Source organism: Eublepharis macularius, chromosome 14, assembly GCF_028583425.1.
Source record: "Eublepharis macularius isolate TG4126 chromosome 14, MPM_Emac_v1.0, whole genome shotgun sequence".
NCBI lineage: Eukaryota > Metazoa > Chordata > Lepidosauria > Squamata > Eublepharidae > Eublepharis > Eublepharis macularius.
In genome coordinates, this window is record NC_072803.1 from 35,291,312 (window position 1) to 35,308,966 (window position 17,655).

Consider the following 17,655-nt stretch of genomic DNA (forward strand, 5'->3'; position numbering starts at 1 on the left):
GCCAACTACAGAGTGCAGAGTCCTGCATTAGTGCACTTTGCAGTATTACACTCAGGATATGAAAATATATCAATATGGTCTCTGGTGACATCTCCAGACTGGTTGTCTCCAAACCCTGCACGTTCTCACCAACCCACCATATCCTCCCTAAACTCCACCCTCCTCTGGCATCACCTTTAAAATCTCCTAGCATTTGCTGAGGTAGTGCTGGCAACCGTAGCTTGAAATATTTAGATTTTCTGATAGGTAGGTAAAAGTAGTCCCTGTGCAAGCACCAAGTCATTACTGACCCATGGGGGGACGTTGCATCACGTTTTCTTGGCAGATGTTTGTTATGGAGTGGTTTGCCATTGTCTTCCCCAGTCATCTACACTTTACTCCCAGGAAATTGGGTACTCATTTTACCAACCTCAAAAGGATGGAAAGCTGAGTCAACCTTGAGCCGGCTACCTGAATCTGGTTTCTTCCAGGATCGAACTCAGGTCGTGACTGAGCAGAGCTTGGGCTGCAGTACTACAGCTTACCACTCTGCACCACAGGGTTCCTAGATTTTCTGATATCCATATGCAAATTTAAAGACAGGAAAGCTAGGTGGATATTTCCAAGGTCAATATTTAAATAGGAGCTTTGGGGAAGTTTTTTTTCCCCTCCAAGCCAAAAAACTGCTACAGCAATAATTTGTGAAAGGGTTGCTTTTGTTGTTTTGTAGATGAAACAGCATGAACATTACAGAAGTTGTCCAGGAGGAAATGTTGGCCAATGAAACTGGGATACAGATGGGAGGAAGACACCTCAACCGTACCCTCCTTCCTTACTACCAGCATTCCCCAGCTGTTGCTGCCATTTTCATCATTGCTTACCTAATTGTCTTTCTCTCATGTATGGCTGGAAATTCTTTGGTGTGTATGGTGGTGATGAAGAACCAGCGCATGCACACTGTAACCAACCTCTTCATCTTCAACCTGGCTATCAGTGACCTGCTGGTGGGCATCTTCTGTGTGCCAACCACTCTGATGGATAACCTGATCACAGGTAAGAGTTGTCCTAAAGGAGAAGCCTGAGAGCTGGATTTTCGGAAGCTCCATGGTCATGTGAATCCAAATTTGGGTTGGTAGGACTGCATTGGCTCTTAAAGCACACAACATAAGAAGCAGCCTTGATTTTTAAAGGAATGATGAGGGTGAGACGCATCTGACCTGTGAATTATTCAACAGTGGGCTCAAATATGACCAGATTTTGTGGGTCTTTGGGCAAGAGACTTCAATAAGGACATCCTCAGCTTCTAGCTCTGCCTTCCCAATTGCTGTAATTTCCCTGCTGAGTAGGGCTGACAGTTTTGGATTTTCAACTGGTACTTGGGTAGGGCCAGGAAGTAGAACCAGAGATACATCAGCGGGTTAGAGCCTCTCAGGGCCAAGCTACACATGACGAAAGACACTTGCCTGGCAAGTGGATTGAGTGGAGGGCAAGTGAACAGGGAGAAATACACTTGCTGTTCAAGTGTCATTCGTCATGTGTAGCTTGGCCCTCAGATACCAGTGAAAGAGGAACTAATAGTAATTTCAGTTTGCACCTGTGGTTTGTATCAACAGATAAAGGTGACTTGAAGCTGCATCCCTCAAAAGAAATGCCCAGAGGTACTGGACCAAGGGTCAGTCAAACAGCAAATAAAACAGCAAATAAAACAGAAGTCCAGTGACACTTTGAAGACTAACAATATTATTTACTTCAGCATGAGCTTTCATGAGTCAGAGTTCACTTTTTCAGATATATGAAGCTGTTTGGGAATACTAATGGAGAAAATTACAGGGAGAGGGGGAAGGAAGGGAGGAGTTGAGTCAGAGAGAGCCTTGCTATGAGTACCATCTTAAATCTTTCATATATCAAATCTTTCAGTTCCCTGTGTAAGGAAGTGGATTTGGTTGTTCACATAATAGCCGATCAGTAAGGATGCTAGGTTCCTGCCGGGGGCAGCGGATCTCCTGCCTCCAGTGTTGCCTGCTGCCATTCTGGCTGGTGACAGGAGAAAAATAAATTAAAAACACTATTGGCACAATGGCATTACATCACTTCTGGGGAAACTTGGGATTTATGTCAGTCCGCTCTAGGAATCTCTATGGTTTTACCACAGAGTTTCTGGCAATTCCTAGAGCAGCATGATGTCACTTCCAGGTTTTCCCCAGAAGTAACATAATACTACTGGTCCAATGGTGCCCTCCTAGTCCCCACCCTCTAGACTACTCCTGGTATTCAGCTGCTGGCTTAAAACCATACTGATGACAGAGGTCAGAGGTTCCAGCTTCTTGAGGCACAAATAAACAAAGTAATAAAGTAGGATAAATACAACTAATCAGGAAGGATCAGTTTGAGGGTTATAGTATGATAAAACATGCTAAGAGTAGCATATTAATGTTTCTCAAAAGTGGGTCCTTTAGAGCTATTAGAAACCGTGTGTAAGGAAATCAAGTCTCTGTTTAAGTCAGGATGACAGGTAGCTTCTATGAGTTCTAATTCAGCACTTTGGAGTTGTATATTCCACTTGAAGTTTTTTTAAGTAGAACAGTGGCCTCCAAATCTGCAAGAAGTCCTGTGCACAAGTTATATTGAATCAGAGATGGGCACGATCCGCATTACGATCGAAAAAACCCCACGATAATGGCGATCGCACGATCGTGACCCGGCGGATCGTGATCGTCCACGGCCAACGATCCAGCAATCGGGAGAGGCCTGGATCGTTGCATTCGGGCTCGGATTGGGGATCCAGATACTCAGGCACCAGCAATCTATTCCCCTGGCAACGGAAAAGCCTGAGCTCTGTTTGCCCTCCTTCTGTCGTCCTGGAAACCCAAATGGAAGCCCAGCTTTCCTTGATCAGCAGGGCTTCCTTTCAACCACGGGGCAGCAAAGCAGTCACAAGTTGAGAGAAGATACCCAGGGGAGGGAGAGGGAAGGGGGTGTTCTGTAGTCATGGGCACTCCAATCTCATCCCTGCAAACCCTGATAGGCAGCTCTGACAGTCAAACACAGACGAGCGGCCAGAGCCCCCCGCCCCCTGAGGGGAGGTGGCTTGTCGCTGCCTCCCCGTGCCCGCCAGGCCAGGCGGCCGCCAGCACCACCCACCTTCCCACATAATACCAGTGTGCCCCGCTTTGGCCTCCACAATCCACAATCCACAATCCACGATCCATGGCTCAGGAACTGGAGATGATCGGTGTGGTTCGTTAATTCGGGATCGTTGCTGGCGCTGATCCATGATCAGCTGGATCATTAATTTTTTTTGGATCATGCCCATCTCTATATTGAATGCACAAATAATCTGTGTATAGTGTACACTTGATTTTTTCTTGATATGTGTGTTACGCAATTGGGCTTGCCATTTGTCCACCCAGGCCCTCAATCTCTTGCCCTCAATTATTTGATGCTTAACCCTGTACCTTTCTTCTGCTGGACTGGGGACCACCAGTAAGAGCCCTCTCTTACCATAAGCAGGCAACTGGTAAGCCTAATTCCAGTGCAGCAAAGAGCTGCATAATGAAGTGGGTGTGTGAGAGCAGTTGTTACAGCTGTCGTTGCCAAGTGTGCTCTGTTATCACCCTCCTCACCTTCATGGGAGGGCAGCTGTGGAGGAATTATCTGTATGTGTCTTACAGTTTCTCATGTTTGTACAGATTTGAGCTCAACAGCCTAGCCCCTCAGCCCATGAATGCTGGATATGCAGTTTAAATGTATGGACTGTATGAAAATTATGTCTTTTAAAAAAATCTGGCTTTACTAGGAAAATTCTAGTAACCAGGCCAAATGTATGGCTATTGCACAAAGATTGTCCTGGCCACTGGCCTAGATGTAAACATAAATAAATTAATCAATTCATTTTGAATCAGTTGTTGTCAAGATTCTTGTCAGAAGGGAAAGCAAGTGGGAAGTTTGTCTCAAACAGTTTTCTGTCTCCAAAGACTCTCTCCCTTCTCAATCCAAAGGGATTCTTTAACTACTGCAGATCTCCAGCACCAAAGCCCAAGAATCCTAATCTTGGAGCCAGTCATGTTGAAAGATGTCTCTCTGATGAAGTGAGCTATGACTTAGGAAAACTTGTACTAGAAGGAACATTGTTAGTCTGTAAGGTGCCACTGGACTCTTGTTATATTCCCCTCTGCCTGTTGAAAGGTTGTTTAAAAAAAAAACAGGGATGTCTTGCTTGTTTCTTAGTCTAAGGAAGGTAGACGGATTCCCTCTGTGACTTCCACAGTTTGTTATCCTCACAAGGAGGCTGCCGTGGTGTGTGATAAAGCCTGCCTGGAAATTATTTGGCAACCCCAATCAGTTGAAACTGCAAAGGAGGCTCCTTTCCAACTAGAGATGATTAATTCGCCCCCTGAGGTATTGCCTCTGTGACAGTGCTTGGCCCCAAGTGCAGGAGTGTGCAGGCGCCGATTAATAAGATGCTGTTTTCCCTCATTGGTCTCTGTTTCTGACATTTAATTAGTGGACAGTTTGAAAGGCTTTTGCAAATCCATTATTTCTCCAGGAAGAATTTTTAATGCTTAACAGCCAACATTGGCCCCAAGCCATCAGTTCAGCAAGTAGCACATTAAGGTAACTTGCCACCAGATTTAGCCTGCACCTTTACTTGCTAGTAAAGAGAACTCAAATTCTGGAAGCACAGATAGGTTCCCTCTTGGCTGGCCCTGAAATATTCCCTTTTCCATGGGCTGGATTATTATTAAAGTGTCTGAGAAGGCAAGTTATCAACCCTTGTTGATAACTTAGAGCCAAGCTAGAAGTGACGCCTTACACAGGTTGGACACTTGTCAGCTTCCCTCAAGTCTTGATGGGAAATGTAGGTGTCCTGGTTTTACAACTTGGCTCTCCATTACAGGTGCAAGACCAGGATGCCTACATTTCCCATCAAAACTTGAGGGAAGCTGACAACTGTCCAACCTGTGTCAGGCGTCACTTGTAGCTTAGCTCTTAGTAAGGTGAGCTGGGCACTGACTGCAAATCACTCCCCAGCCTTCATCTATGGAACTCTCACAATTCAAACATAGCATTTCCAGCCTCCAGGTGGGTCCTGGAAATCTCCAAGAAATACAACTGATCTCCAGACTACAGAAATCAGGTCTCCTGGAGGAAATGGCAGCTTTGGGAGGTGGATTCTATTGGATCACAGTGCTGACCCATCTCTTCATTATTTGCCTTTCTCAGATTCTTTGTAGCAAAAGAATGTGCTAAATTAACAGCTTTTTATTGCTGAAGTACTGTCCGCACAAGAGGGGCATATTTCAAAGGCCCCATTTGGAGGGGAAAAGGCCAAAATGTTCTTTGACCAGGGTAACTCATGCAACATATTTGTCACATTATAACTTTCCAGGTAGCAGGGAAGTATTTTGAAGCAGATGTTTTAGTGGGATTGGATGCACTTGTAGTAGATAGATTGGGCCTGGCCTTTGCAGAACAATTTAAGAGTTTGGAGGTGCTCATGGACTTGGTCTTGCTATTTAAAAAGCAGTTTAGCATAGCGGCCAAGAGTGTCTTCTGATGGTTATTACTGGGCTGAAAGGCAGGATATAAATCTTTTAAATACATAAATACATTCTATCAGCAGCATCCGGTTCACCAACACTCTCTTAAACTCAGCCAATCTGGCTGTACTGATCCATGCTTTTGTAACCTTGCAGTTGGACTACTCTAATGAATTGTATGTTGGGCTGCCCTTGAATACAACCCAGAAAATTCAGCTGGTTTGGAATGCAACAGCCTGATTACAGTCAGGAGCTATACAACAGGAATGTATCTTGCCTATCCTGAAACAGCTACATTGGCTGCCAGCTTATACGCAAGTCCAGTTCAAGATGTTGGTTATAATCTTTAAACCTATAGTCTAGGACTCACATACCTAAAGGACTATATTCCTCCCACATGACCTTATACACTAACTATGGTCCCCAAGCTACCACCTCCTGGTTGTTCCCCCACTGAAGGTAGCCTTCTTCACTTAAAGAGTAATAAACTTTGGAATTCACTGCACTAGGATGATGACCACTAGTTTAGCTGACTTGAAAAGGGGATAAGACAAATTCATGGAGTTGAGGTCTATGGATAGCTAGGAGCCATGATGACTAAATGGATCCTCTCTGTCCAGAAGCAGTAGTGCTGGGGGCAACAACATGGGGAAGTTTTGACCATTGTGCTCTGCTTGTAGGCCTTTGGGGGGGATATTGGTTTGCCACTGTGTGAGGCAGGATGTTGGATTAGATGGACCATTGGCCTGATAATCTAACATGGCTGCTCTTGAGTTCTTAGCTTTTAATAGTTGAGGAGTCTTGAACCATGGAAACTATATTTAAGATTTTTAAGGGGCTAAGTGCACTAGGTTCTCTTTTTATTAGTAGAAAACAAGTTCTATTTGGATTTCCCATCTCAGGTATCATAATGTCTTTGGTTGATCAATGCAAGGACTTCTTCTGCCTAGTGGGGAAGCCAAGGGGGATGAAATTCTAGGAGCCAGGGTCACCCTGGGGTTCTGATGAATTGGGCAAGTAATGTGATTTGTTTCCATATGGTTTCTTGATTGGGTCTGAGTGGTGTGTGCAGGTTTAGTGTTTATCTGAGAGCCCGTGGTAGTTCTCAGCAGCCCTGTTCCTCTTTGTATAATGGAAATATTAACAAGCCTTATTGGGGTGATGATTATGATAAGGACAGCACAGGCATTTTTTAACAGTTAAAAATGATACAACAACAATAAGTCTGCTTATTCTGTCTTCACCCAACAGGCTGGCCCTTTAACCAGCTTGTCTGTACCATGAGTGGTCTTGTCCAAGGGATGTCTGTCTCAGCTTCAGTCTTCACCCTTGTGGCTATAGCCATGGACAGGTAAGGCTATTAACTTCTTGTAGGTGCTGCAATGAACAAGAAGATTCTTGTTTCCTACACACTGGATATCTAAGAGCCATGAGTTGGCTACCGAAATCTGGTTGCTTTCCAATCATGGAAATTTGACACAGTGAGGCACAAAGTATATCTTCTTGGTCATTGATGGGATTGATAGATCCAAGATGGACATGAGAAAACTGGACCCCAAACAAAGCTGTTAGGATGAAAAAGCTAATGCAGGAGGTGTACTTTCACTCTGAGGCAGGGAACCTTTGTTGCCTTGAAGCAATGTCCCTATCCCTCACTGTATAAAAGGATAGACCCACTTCATGTACTTACTGATAATCCTCTGGGGGGGGGGGAGTAAAAATGTGAGGGTAAGTCTCTTTAGTGTTCAGCATACTTAACATAATGTATAAAGTGAGTGCTCCTTATGAAAGTCTGATTTGTACAATTCACATCCCGTCCCCCTATGGGTGTGGCTCATAGAGGCTGTTTGTTCCTTCTAATTAGGCATGATATTTTCATCAATTTTTTATTGTCTATGTAATATTTCTCAAACTGGGGTCCAAAGCCTTTTCTGTAATGGCCCTATAGAATCAGCTGTCCTCTGAATTTGTAGTCCATGTACAGAGAATGCAAACGTTGTTCTTAACTTGCTTTTAAAGTGTAGCTGGTAAGGGTCTCACTACATTATTTTGAGGTGCTAAAAGATGGAGGCCTCCATGGGGCATTGGTCATCCCTTTAGATGGGCCTGTGTGCTTCATGGTAGGCACCTGTGAAGGAGGAGGGGAGCACTTGAGGGTGCACAAAAAAATTAATTGAAGCGGGGGTGCTAGGGTGGCTAAAATTTGGGAATGGCTGCCATATGTGGTCATTGGTTCCAATCTCCACATTTTCTAATTCAGAATGAGTCAATAATTGATATAGCCATTTTTGTTTCAGTTTTATTCTGTATGTTGGGTGTTTCAGCCCACCTCTTTTTTTCATTGCTATTGCTGATGATTCTTCTGTTTCTATTATCCCATTCTTATGCCATTTATATACAAACTGATGTAAAATAACATTGGCTGGTATTTCACCAATTTGCCCACCCAAGTTTGAAGCCTTCCTCCCTCTTAAGGAGACTTCCACCAGTGGAATAGCCATTTCCATTTGGTTCATTTCTCACAAGGCAGAAGTGGGAATATTGAAACATGGATATTATAATCAAACAGCAAGATTCGAGTTCAGAAGCACCTTAGAGAACAACTAGATTTCCAGAGTATGAGCTTTTGAGAGTTAGAGCTCTCTGACTCTAGTTGGTCTTTAAGATGCTATTGGACCTGAATCTTGCTCTTCTACTACAGACCAACACGGCTACCCATCTGAAACTGTAATCAAAGAAGCAAGCTCATGAAATTTCATCTCATACCTATTTCCAATTTCTTATGCTTCCTCTCCAGATTCCACTGCATTGTCCTTCCGTTCCGAGAGAGGCTCAGTGTTCTCAAGGCTGTAGTTATCATCATTATGGTGTGGCTCCTAGCCATAGCGATCATGTGCCCATCTGCCATCATGCTCACTGTCACCCGCATGGAAGACCATTATATGGTACTAAATGATGGGAAGAACAGCACCTACCCACTGTACACATGCTATGAAGCCTGGGCAGATAACAGCATGAGGAAGCTCTACACCACCATCCTCTTCATTCACATTTATCTGGTGCCTTTGACACTTATCATATTCATGTACGGAAGGGTCTGCCTGAAACTCTGCAGTTCGACGGTGCCCATCACTGAAAACCTGCCTTGCAGTGGTAGAGCCAACGGCACTTCTAAAAAACGCATTAAGGTCATCAAGATGTTAATTCTTGTCGCTCTCCTCTTCATGATCTCCTGGTTACCCTTGTGGACCCTGATGCTGCTGGTGGACTATACCAACTTGGCTGATGAACATCTAGACTTGCTGACCAGCTACCTCTTCCCTTTCGCCCACTGGCTGGCTTTCTCGAACAGCAGCATCAACCCAGTCATCTACGGATACTACAATGAGAACTTCCGAAGGGGCTTTCAGGCAGCCTTTACGTTTCAGTTTTGCTCCCAAGACACAGAGCATCAGGAGACTTACTCCGAGCAATCGCGGGGCCCCACAAGCTTTGGGATGTGCAACAAAGTTTTTGTGGAGGCGACTTCTTCTAATTCTACATCCTCACAGCCCCTGCAGAATACTGCCCCTCTGTTCTCTAGGATTATCCAACCCAAGTGCCCAGGTCTTGGCTTGGAAGACATTGATAAAATAATGACCTACCATGGAGTTAACCAGGCTTGGGAGAAGACAGATACATAAAACAGGAAAAATAGAGCTGGAGAAAGACTAATTTCTGTACAATACCACCTCCTCTTTCAATTTTTGTATTATGTAAAAAAAGGGGCAGGGGGAACTATCTAGGACTACTTATGAAAAGGGACGTTTGCTTATGGTAGTAGATGCAGCTCTGGGTTTTAAGAAGCTGTAGTTCTCCTGGTACATTCATTGGTAGTTGAGGGAGGCAGATGAAGCAGGTGAACAGAGATAACACCTTTGATTGAAGGTAGAGGAAACCATTTTTGAATGTATATTTAAACTCTTGTAAGTAGAAAATTAGCATGTCAGAAAGAAAGGCTCTAGCTTAGACCATTCCCTGATGTGGTAGCTTTCTACTTGAAGGGAGATTTTACTTATTTTATCCCCTGTATCTTCACAACAACTCTGTGAGGTAGGTTAGGCTGAGACAGAGAGAGTATGTCACCTAGTAAGGTTCATAGCTGAGTGGGAATTTGATTATGGGTCTCTCTGATCATAGGCTAACATATTTACCACTATACCACTCAGTTTCTGATATGATTTCCCGCCTGCAACTTGAATGTGGCACAGTCCAGTCTGCTACTCCAGGAAGACTCTGCCACTTCACTCCCACCTCATTCTGCTCCTTGTTTGTAGATGATTTATGGGAAATTAGGAAGTAAATGTAAGGTCTATACCTCTTTGGATAGAGTGTAGTTAGAAAGGTATGTTTGAAAGTTTGCTCATATTAAAAAGAGTATCAGCTGCAAAAAGAACCTGGAGTTCTACATGACTATAGCACTATATTCTCCATAAAAAATCTGGCAAAGCCTTCCCTGTGGAAAAGATCCTATGATATATTTACTAAGGAGTAACTCCCATTCAGAAATCCCTTTCCATTTCCCCCTGCAATTTTCCTTTTCCCCCTTTGTTTTCTTGTGTAATGAATGACTTCCTGGTCACTGGCTCCTTCCCTTCTCCTTCCAGCTTAATGAATGACTTCCTCCTCTTATGCAACTGGCTGAAGCTGGCTGGCTAATTATTTATCCTTGTTCCTGTGGATTGTGGGAGGTGTGCTTAAGAACTGCTTTTCTCTTTGCAGCAACTACTCAGTTTTTAATTCTTTTATTATTTTGATGCTGCAGTTCTGCAGTGATGATGACTATGAAATAAAAAAAAAATATTAAGCCTTACCGTTGCCATTTCTGACCCTTTCCTGGGGAGGGGGGAAGCACTAACAATTAACCATTTATTTCATGAATATTGCAAAATCATTCATTAAGCTGTCGGCAGAAGGAAAGGAGCAAACTTTAGTTCAGAAAAATGTCAACAGCACTTTTGCCCAGACAGATTGATAAAGCTGGCACTGCAGTTGCATTATAAGCAAAAAGCATTTCCAGATACCAAACTTTGGCCATTTCCACACACGTTGAATAATCCACTTTCAATACGCTTTAGTGCACATTTGTAACTGATTTTCCATGTGTGGAACAAAAAATCCACTTCTAAAGGATAACTAAAGTGCATTGAAAGTGCATTATTCAACGTGCGTGGAAACGGCCATTAAAAAGTCAAAAGGCAACAGGGAAAACTGGAATGCAGAATTCTCCATTAAAACTGCATGAATGATTGATGTCTATTCCGAACTAAATGGCTAGTGTGGAAGCAACCAGGGAGAGGGAAGGTTAAGCATTGCTTGCACCTTGATGCTCCTTGATAAGGCCATGCAGGGAGCTTTTTCACTTGGAGGTAGGGTGTGAATTCAAAATATGATCTGAAGATGCACATCCAAAAACTCTACCCACTCAGTGTCTCTCTATACAATACTTTTGACACATGTTCTTCATATGTCGGGAGATGCAATGTTAGCTGGGAAGCGTGGTTTTAACTGACAGAGCTGGTGGAGATCACTCTGGAGGGGACGTATTCTCTCACAGCCCTCCACCGCCTCTGGCATATCCCCTTCAGGAGCCTTTGCCCTGCTGAGGCTTGCTTAATTCAAAGTTTTCAGCAGCGAGAGCGGCAGGGTAAAACATCTGGAAGGAGAGACAGTCCTGCATGCCAGAAGTGGCAGAGGGCTGTGAGAGAATCCGTCCCCTCAGAGTGATCTCTGCTGGTTCTGTCTTTCAAAACTATGCCTCTTGGCAAACATTGCATCTCCTGACACTTGACAGTCATGCGCCCCAGCGTCTCATATAGAGAGACTCTCAGTCTATCTCCTTCTGTTTAATGTGCAGAAATGGAGGCCATAAGCTCAGTTTCTGGATCCATTAGCAACTTGAGAAGAAGCTCCTTTCCCCACCTGAGTGCTGCTGATTCTGCAATAACGCAAGCAAGAGTGTGTGTATGTTCTGGTTTCACAAAAGTTTAGCCAGTTCATATCATGTTGTACTGAGTGCACTGAATCATTCTATGAGAATCTTAACTGTTCAGTTCCCTGTCCCCAAAGTATGTTCCTAGCCCTTACGGTAACACAGATATGATGGAAACTGTATGGACAACACCTGCTGAAACCCGTAAGATTTGAATCCCGTGGTACATAAAGACCAACAAGATTTTCGAGGGTATAAGCATTCAAGAGTCAAAACTTGCTTCGTCAGATAAAAGTAAGAAGGAAGATCATGAGCCCCTGTAACCCACTCAAGATGTGGGAGGGTTGTAGTAGAGAAGGGAGTCAGGATGCAAAGGTACAATGGTACGATACAGCTTGATTAGAGCAGAAATTAGCATCTGTAGAGAGATAAGATTCCTATGTCTCTATTTAGCACCCTCCGGGCAGGGGTAGAAAATCCATTGTTCTGATTTTGTGGATGAGCTCAAGCTCTGCTGAAACCTGAAAGCCAGCCATTCTGCAGCTTAACAAAAAGAGAGAGGTTGATTACAAAGTTTTTCCCATTTACCTCTCTGCCCCAACTGCTACCCATCAGCATCTATATTGACTCTAGAAGAAGGCATCAGATGCAATGAGAGACTGCTTTTATTAAACTTGTATGTAAAGTTCTTTGTTAGCTACTTTTTTTCTTTTGAAAAAGCCAAGATATCGATATAGTGAATCAATAGTATTTTAGTGGCCTGATGGACCCCGCATGGCTCCTTCTTCCTCCTCAGAACTAGTAGAAGCAGGATAATTGAGGGAAAATATATATCAAAGTTTCAAAGTCAACTTTTGTTTGGGTATATCTTAAGTTGCTTTGGTACATTTGATTTTTTTTAGTGCTAAACCCACATAAGCATCTGGTAACTCAGCAGATAACTGTGGGATCCCACAAAGGACAAGTTGCACAACCCCAATCCCGCTCCCCCCGCCCCCAATCTAGCATCTTCCTCCAGAATGCAGCTGACTGTCACTTGGGTTTCTGCATTTGGAGGTTTCAAAAATCTGCTGAACTCTTGAACTGAAATCACTCATGGATTATTAAGCACAGGATGACTGAAATGCAATTGTAAAGCAACCTTTCTCTACTGACCCAGAAAACATGTAAAACTGCCTTCCCATTTTGCACGCATGTACTTCGTCAATAGCCAGAAGGTCTGAAAAGTCCCTGAAAAGGGGCACATGGCATTTTACTTCACTTTGGTTTTATTTAGCTGCTGAATGTCTGCAGCATCTCATTGTTTAATTGCTTTTCTCAAGCAATTAAAGGAAGAGGGAGGAATTAAAAATAGACACGACAGAAAGCAAAAGTACATTGGGCAAAATTCTCTTTTGGGACCATTAAAGATGTAAAAAGAATTCCAAAGGTCCAGCCAGCTGCAAGCTATGCCATTTAAAATGAGGGTTGTGTGTATGGCACAGTTCCATGGGAGCACAGTGAAAACATGTTCCCAGTTATGATTGTGAAAGTGTGTTTGCAAGTATGCACACAGTGTCATGTACCAGTGGAAGTGGGGAAGTGCAATATGTATATGCTTGTATAATGGGCTTGTATGTTATAGTGATTAACATTGGAGCCATGAGTTACCTAGGAAGTCTCAGTGCATCCAAGATATGGCCTCAGGCAAACTGGTGTTTTATTTATTTACTATCCAAATATCCATCATTATAACAGTGGAATGTGCATGTTCAGATATATGCTTATGTAGCAATGGATGGTGAGTTTGAATACTGGAAATTCCCCCAGTAGCTGGATGCACCAGTGTCCATCTCCTGCAGGATCCCTGCCAGTGATGGCCACCAGGCACCCAGTCATGTTTTGCCTTCAGACTGCAGCATTAGTTGCAATTGCAAAAGATTTCTGTTCACAGGAGTACATGACAATCACACCTTTATAAGGGAGAAAAGGCATAAAAAGATGCCAGTGGGGTGGGGGCTAAATCTGTTCCTGCTGCTATGTATCTGCTTCTAAGCCATCTCCGGTTTCCAGAGCCCCATCCTGCTTTCTATTTCTCAGTTATGTAGGAGGGATGGATTGTTGGGGGAATGGGCTTTCTATAGATAGATGATTTCATATTGATTCATTCCTCATAGAGAAATTGATGGCCAAGTGCCTACGAATAGGGCAGTGAAATGGGTTGCTTATGGAGTGTATTAGAGTTACCTCCATTTTGGGGACATTGCCCAGGCTTGCAGAAAAATATTACTTTAGAAATTAAAAAGTGGCTTAACAAGGGTCAGATGTGTTCATTGCTCTGCTGTGGGACTCTGAATGTCAGCTGAAGGGGCAAGGGAGATTGGAAATGAATGACCACTCCACTCGAGCCTCCAATAATTTATTGTACCCTGGAGAAGGAGATTAGGGTTGGAGTGCATGTGTGGGAGGGGGCACATATCCCCATTTCCTCACCCACCTCCCAGCTAGGAATGGTGTAAAATCTTAAGGGCTCTGAGTAGGGAAGCTCAAACAACTGCTGGGTCAGCTCATGGTATGTTCACCAGTTATGAAACGGGAACCAATTTTTCATCAATATATTTGGCTATTCATGAAGAGTTTGAGCCTGTTCATCAGGTTACTTTTCAAGTTTTCGTACAGTACAGTACCATCAACAACATTTCACACATGCACTTTCTCACACAATAGGGTGGGAGTCCTATTTTCCTCCCTTTCCCCTTCTCCATAGTCCTTTTGTTGTTGTTCAGCAGTGAGTTGTATAAATAAACAGTAAGCAAACCAGTCAGCCAGCCAGTGTTTATAAAGAAATATGGTATTCTTTAAAAGTCATCTTACTGTTTGGCTTTCATTAAAGTCTGTGTTATCAGTGGTTATTTCATGCATCCCCACTTTTACATGGTCTTATGGGAGATGTCATCCCCCCTCCATCATTTAATTACCTGAACCAACTATCTAGGACCCTGAGTAGAATCATCCTACCTACTGCACAGATGCAAAGGACCCTGCAATGCAAAGAAACGGAAGTCCACCTCCACTCCTGCTGCTCAGCTGTTTGACAGGCAGATGACAGGCAGGCAAAAAGACTGGAAGTTCAGTTTGCAGGTGATCACTACTCTCAAAGATGGTAATTGGCCTACTGAACATGTTCAACGTGAAGTTCACAGGGATTCATAGTTCTGACTAATTCAGAACTACTAGTAGGGATGGAGATGAATGAACATTAGAGAGAAAGCAGTCCTAATAGCATTCCTCCCAAGGACTCTTCCAACTGAGGAGACCATGCCTCTCATTTGTTTTAGTATCCTGGAATAGAGGCTGAAATTAGGGTGAGGGGATGCTTCCTTGACTCCCTATTTCCCCCTGCCCTATAAAACTCCCTCCAATAGCATAGTGAGGGAAAGGGAGGAATACCACATGCCTGTGCTGCAGGGCTCCGATTCAAGACTTCGTGAACAGCCTTCTGCATTCCTGGCACTACGTCTTGGGGTGATTGTGCAATAACACTACAATGCAGAGGCTCAGGCTCTGGACCAAGTGAGACAAAGCAGGAGCACTGGACTCTTGTGATAGGAGCAGGAAGAAAGGTGTCCTGATCACACATTCCCCCTCCCTGCAATTCCTAATTTGCAATTTTCAAGACGAATAGAATTGCCAGCCTGCCTCTGCTGGCATACTCAAGGTGACTAGCAAAGCAAAGCACAGCAAAACAAAACAAAAAGAAAAACACTACAAATTAGGACAAGTTTATTGTAAGAAACAGACACTTGTGATGGGGGAGGGGAACGCTGATAGTTGGCTTTGGACCCTCCTTTGATAACCAGAGCAGGGGGTGTGTGCTCTGCTTCTGCCATCCAGAACTGTGTCTCAGTTCCTCTGTGCCCCTCTCTCCAACTGGCAAAGCAGAGTTGATTAAATCAATACTGGCCAACCTTACAGGGCTGTTGTAAAGAGATTATTTATTAAAAATGTTATTTGTTTTGAAACTACATGCTGGTGAGTAAACAATGGGAGAAGACCGTTGTCTTCATGCCTGGCTGTGGGCTTCCTGGAAGAATCTGGCCAGCTGTTTTAGGAAACAGGATGTTGGTTGGACCACATGGGCTCTTAGTTTGAGGGGGCAGGGCCCTTCTTACTGATACGGACTTCATTTCACAAGTGTGAAATGTTTTTTCATTCCTGTGCAGAAAAGCAGGATGCTGTCACAAAAGTGTGGGAAATACTCAACTGTTCCTTGCCAAATTTTGCTGAGTGCCAGAATTTTTTTTTTTAAAAAAGCCCTTCTTACTCAATGAACAAACAGATTAAATGGCAGAATAAAACAGTCATAATTTAGATCATAAACAGGGCCCATCAAAAACAAAAGGGTTCTGTAGAACATTAAGAGACAACCCAATTTACAGTTTTATGAAATCAAACGTGTGTCATGCTGGAAGAGAAGGAATTTAATAACGATGTGGTGATCACCTAATATATCCGGATGTTGTTCACCCCCCTTCATGTCCTGCTGAGAAGAGAAGGGTGAGCTCTGACATTATGCTAGCTATAGAGTTTCATGAACGTTCCTCAGGAGGAGGAGTGAAGGACATTTTCAGACTTTCCATGTAATGGTGATCAGTTTCTTAAATGTGCAAAGGAAAGATCTGCAAAGAGTGTGTTGACTAAACATACAGCCGAAATGGAAACAACTGAGTACTCAGTTCTGCCTGCATTAATGCACCACAAACTCACATTGATTTAAAAGGGGCATACAACAGTCATGGCTTCCCTTATCATGGGGGCTGCAGTTTGAAGAGAGTGCTGAGAATTCCTCATTAGAGATCATGTTGCCTTCTCCGGGAATCTTAATTCTCAAGGTTCCTTGCGGGCACAAAATGATGTACAGTGCATTCCTAAACAGAGATACATTTCTCTAAGCCCATTGACTTCAATGGGCTTAGAAGGGTGTAACTCTGTTTAAGATTGCATCAGTAAATGAGCTGAATTGTCCTCCTGACATGTGGAAATTTAGCAGGTGCTGTTTTTCTTAGGATGATGGATAAGGGTCGGGAAAATCTGCACCAAGTAAAGCTTTTCCTATCATTGTACTCTTGTGCAGGAAATACTTTCCATGTTGATTTTGGTTTGTTTTGCAGTTGCCAAATGCACAGCAACTAGCTGCTATTTTTATTAAGGCAGCTTTACCATTGTCTCAGCTAGCAGAAATCAGCTTTGTTGCATGAAACTGGCTGGCCTGAGTATGCTGAATCATTCAATCAGTGCATCCTCATGGGAAACCCCAGAACACAGTTATTAGGGGACATAGAGGACTGGGTCATTTCCTCTGCCTGGACAGTTTATTATCGGCAGAAAGAAATGTACATCTCTGAGTTCTATATCTACATCCCAGTCTGTCTCTGTTTTTAGAAGTGTCTTCCCCAATATCCACACTAGCTGTGTATATCCAATGAAAGGGAAAGAAACAGAGAAATAGACACTTCCTTCAAGGTTAATAGCATTGAGGAGTGATTACCACATTCCCACAGAGCTTGGTGGGGAGCAACCAGGTATAATGAGCTGCAATCTTGATCTTTAGTTCACTGCAGCAAGAGCTTTGCTTCATTTTCTTCTGCAGTCTCCAGAGAAAATGATCTCGCAACCCTCTGGTGATGTAGGATTGCACCAAGCACAGGAAGATCTGTTAACTTGACAACCCTGCAGGCCACCAAGACAGCAAAAGCGAAGGATTGTTTGGAATATGATGAGAAACATTTTTCCCCCTTTAGATGAACAGACCCCTAAGTAACATGAGGATGAAGGAAAAGCCCATATCAGACAGGCTGCCTCATTAGTACATTGACTTCACAGAGACAGAAAACAAGTCTCACACAACAAACCAGGACTCGACTTTCATTCACTGTGTTGCCAACATCTCTTTGTCTTCCTGCAATATAAGCACCAGAATTATTTAGACTCATTTCAATCTGGATTCAGGGCTGGCTTTGGGGCAGATGTGGCCCCGATCACCCTGACTGATGAATTTTACCAGGAAAATGGTAGGGGGAGCGCATCCTTGTTGATTTTTCTGCACCTCTCAGTGGCTTTCAATACCATTAACCATAATATCTTTTTGGAGAGGCTGACTGGGCTGGGAGTAAGGGACACCATGCT

At 43.5% G+C, this 17,655-nt stretch overlaps 1 protein-coding gene across 1 annotated transcript; it reads left to right on the top strand.

Moving 5' to 3' along the window:
* The first annotated feature begins 719 nt into the window (after positions 1-719).
* On the top strand, positions 720-9,202 carry LOC129341883 (neuropeptide FF receptor 1-like). The gene is made up of 3 exons (XM_054997243.1): positions 720-1,032; positions 6,771-6,870; positions 8,317-9,202. Exons 1-3 carry the CDS (start codon positions 720-722, stop codon positions 9,200-9,202), a joined length of 1,299 nt encoding a protein of 432 aa, XP_054853218.1.
* Positions 9,203-17,655: the final 8,453 nt, after the last annotated feature.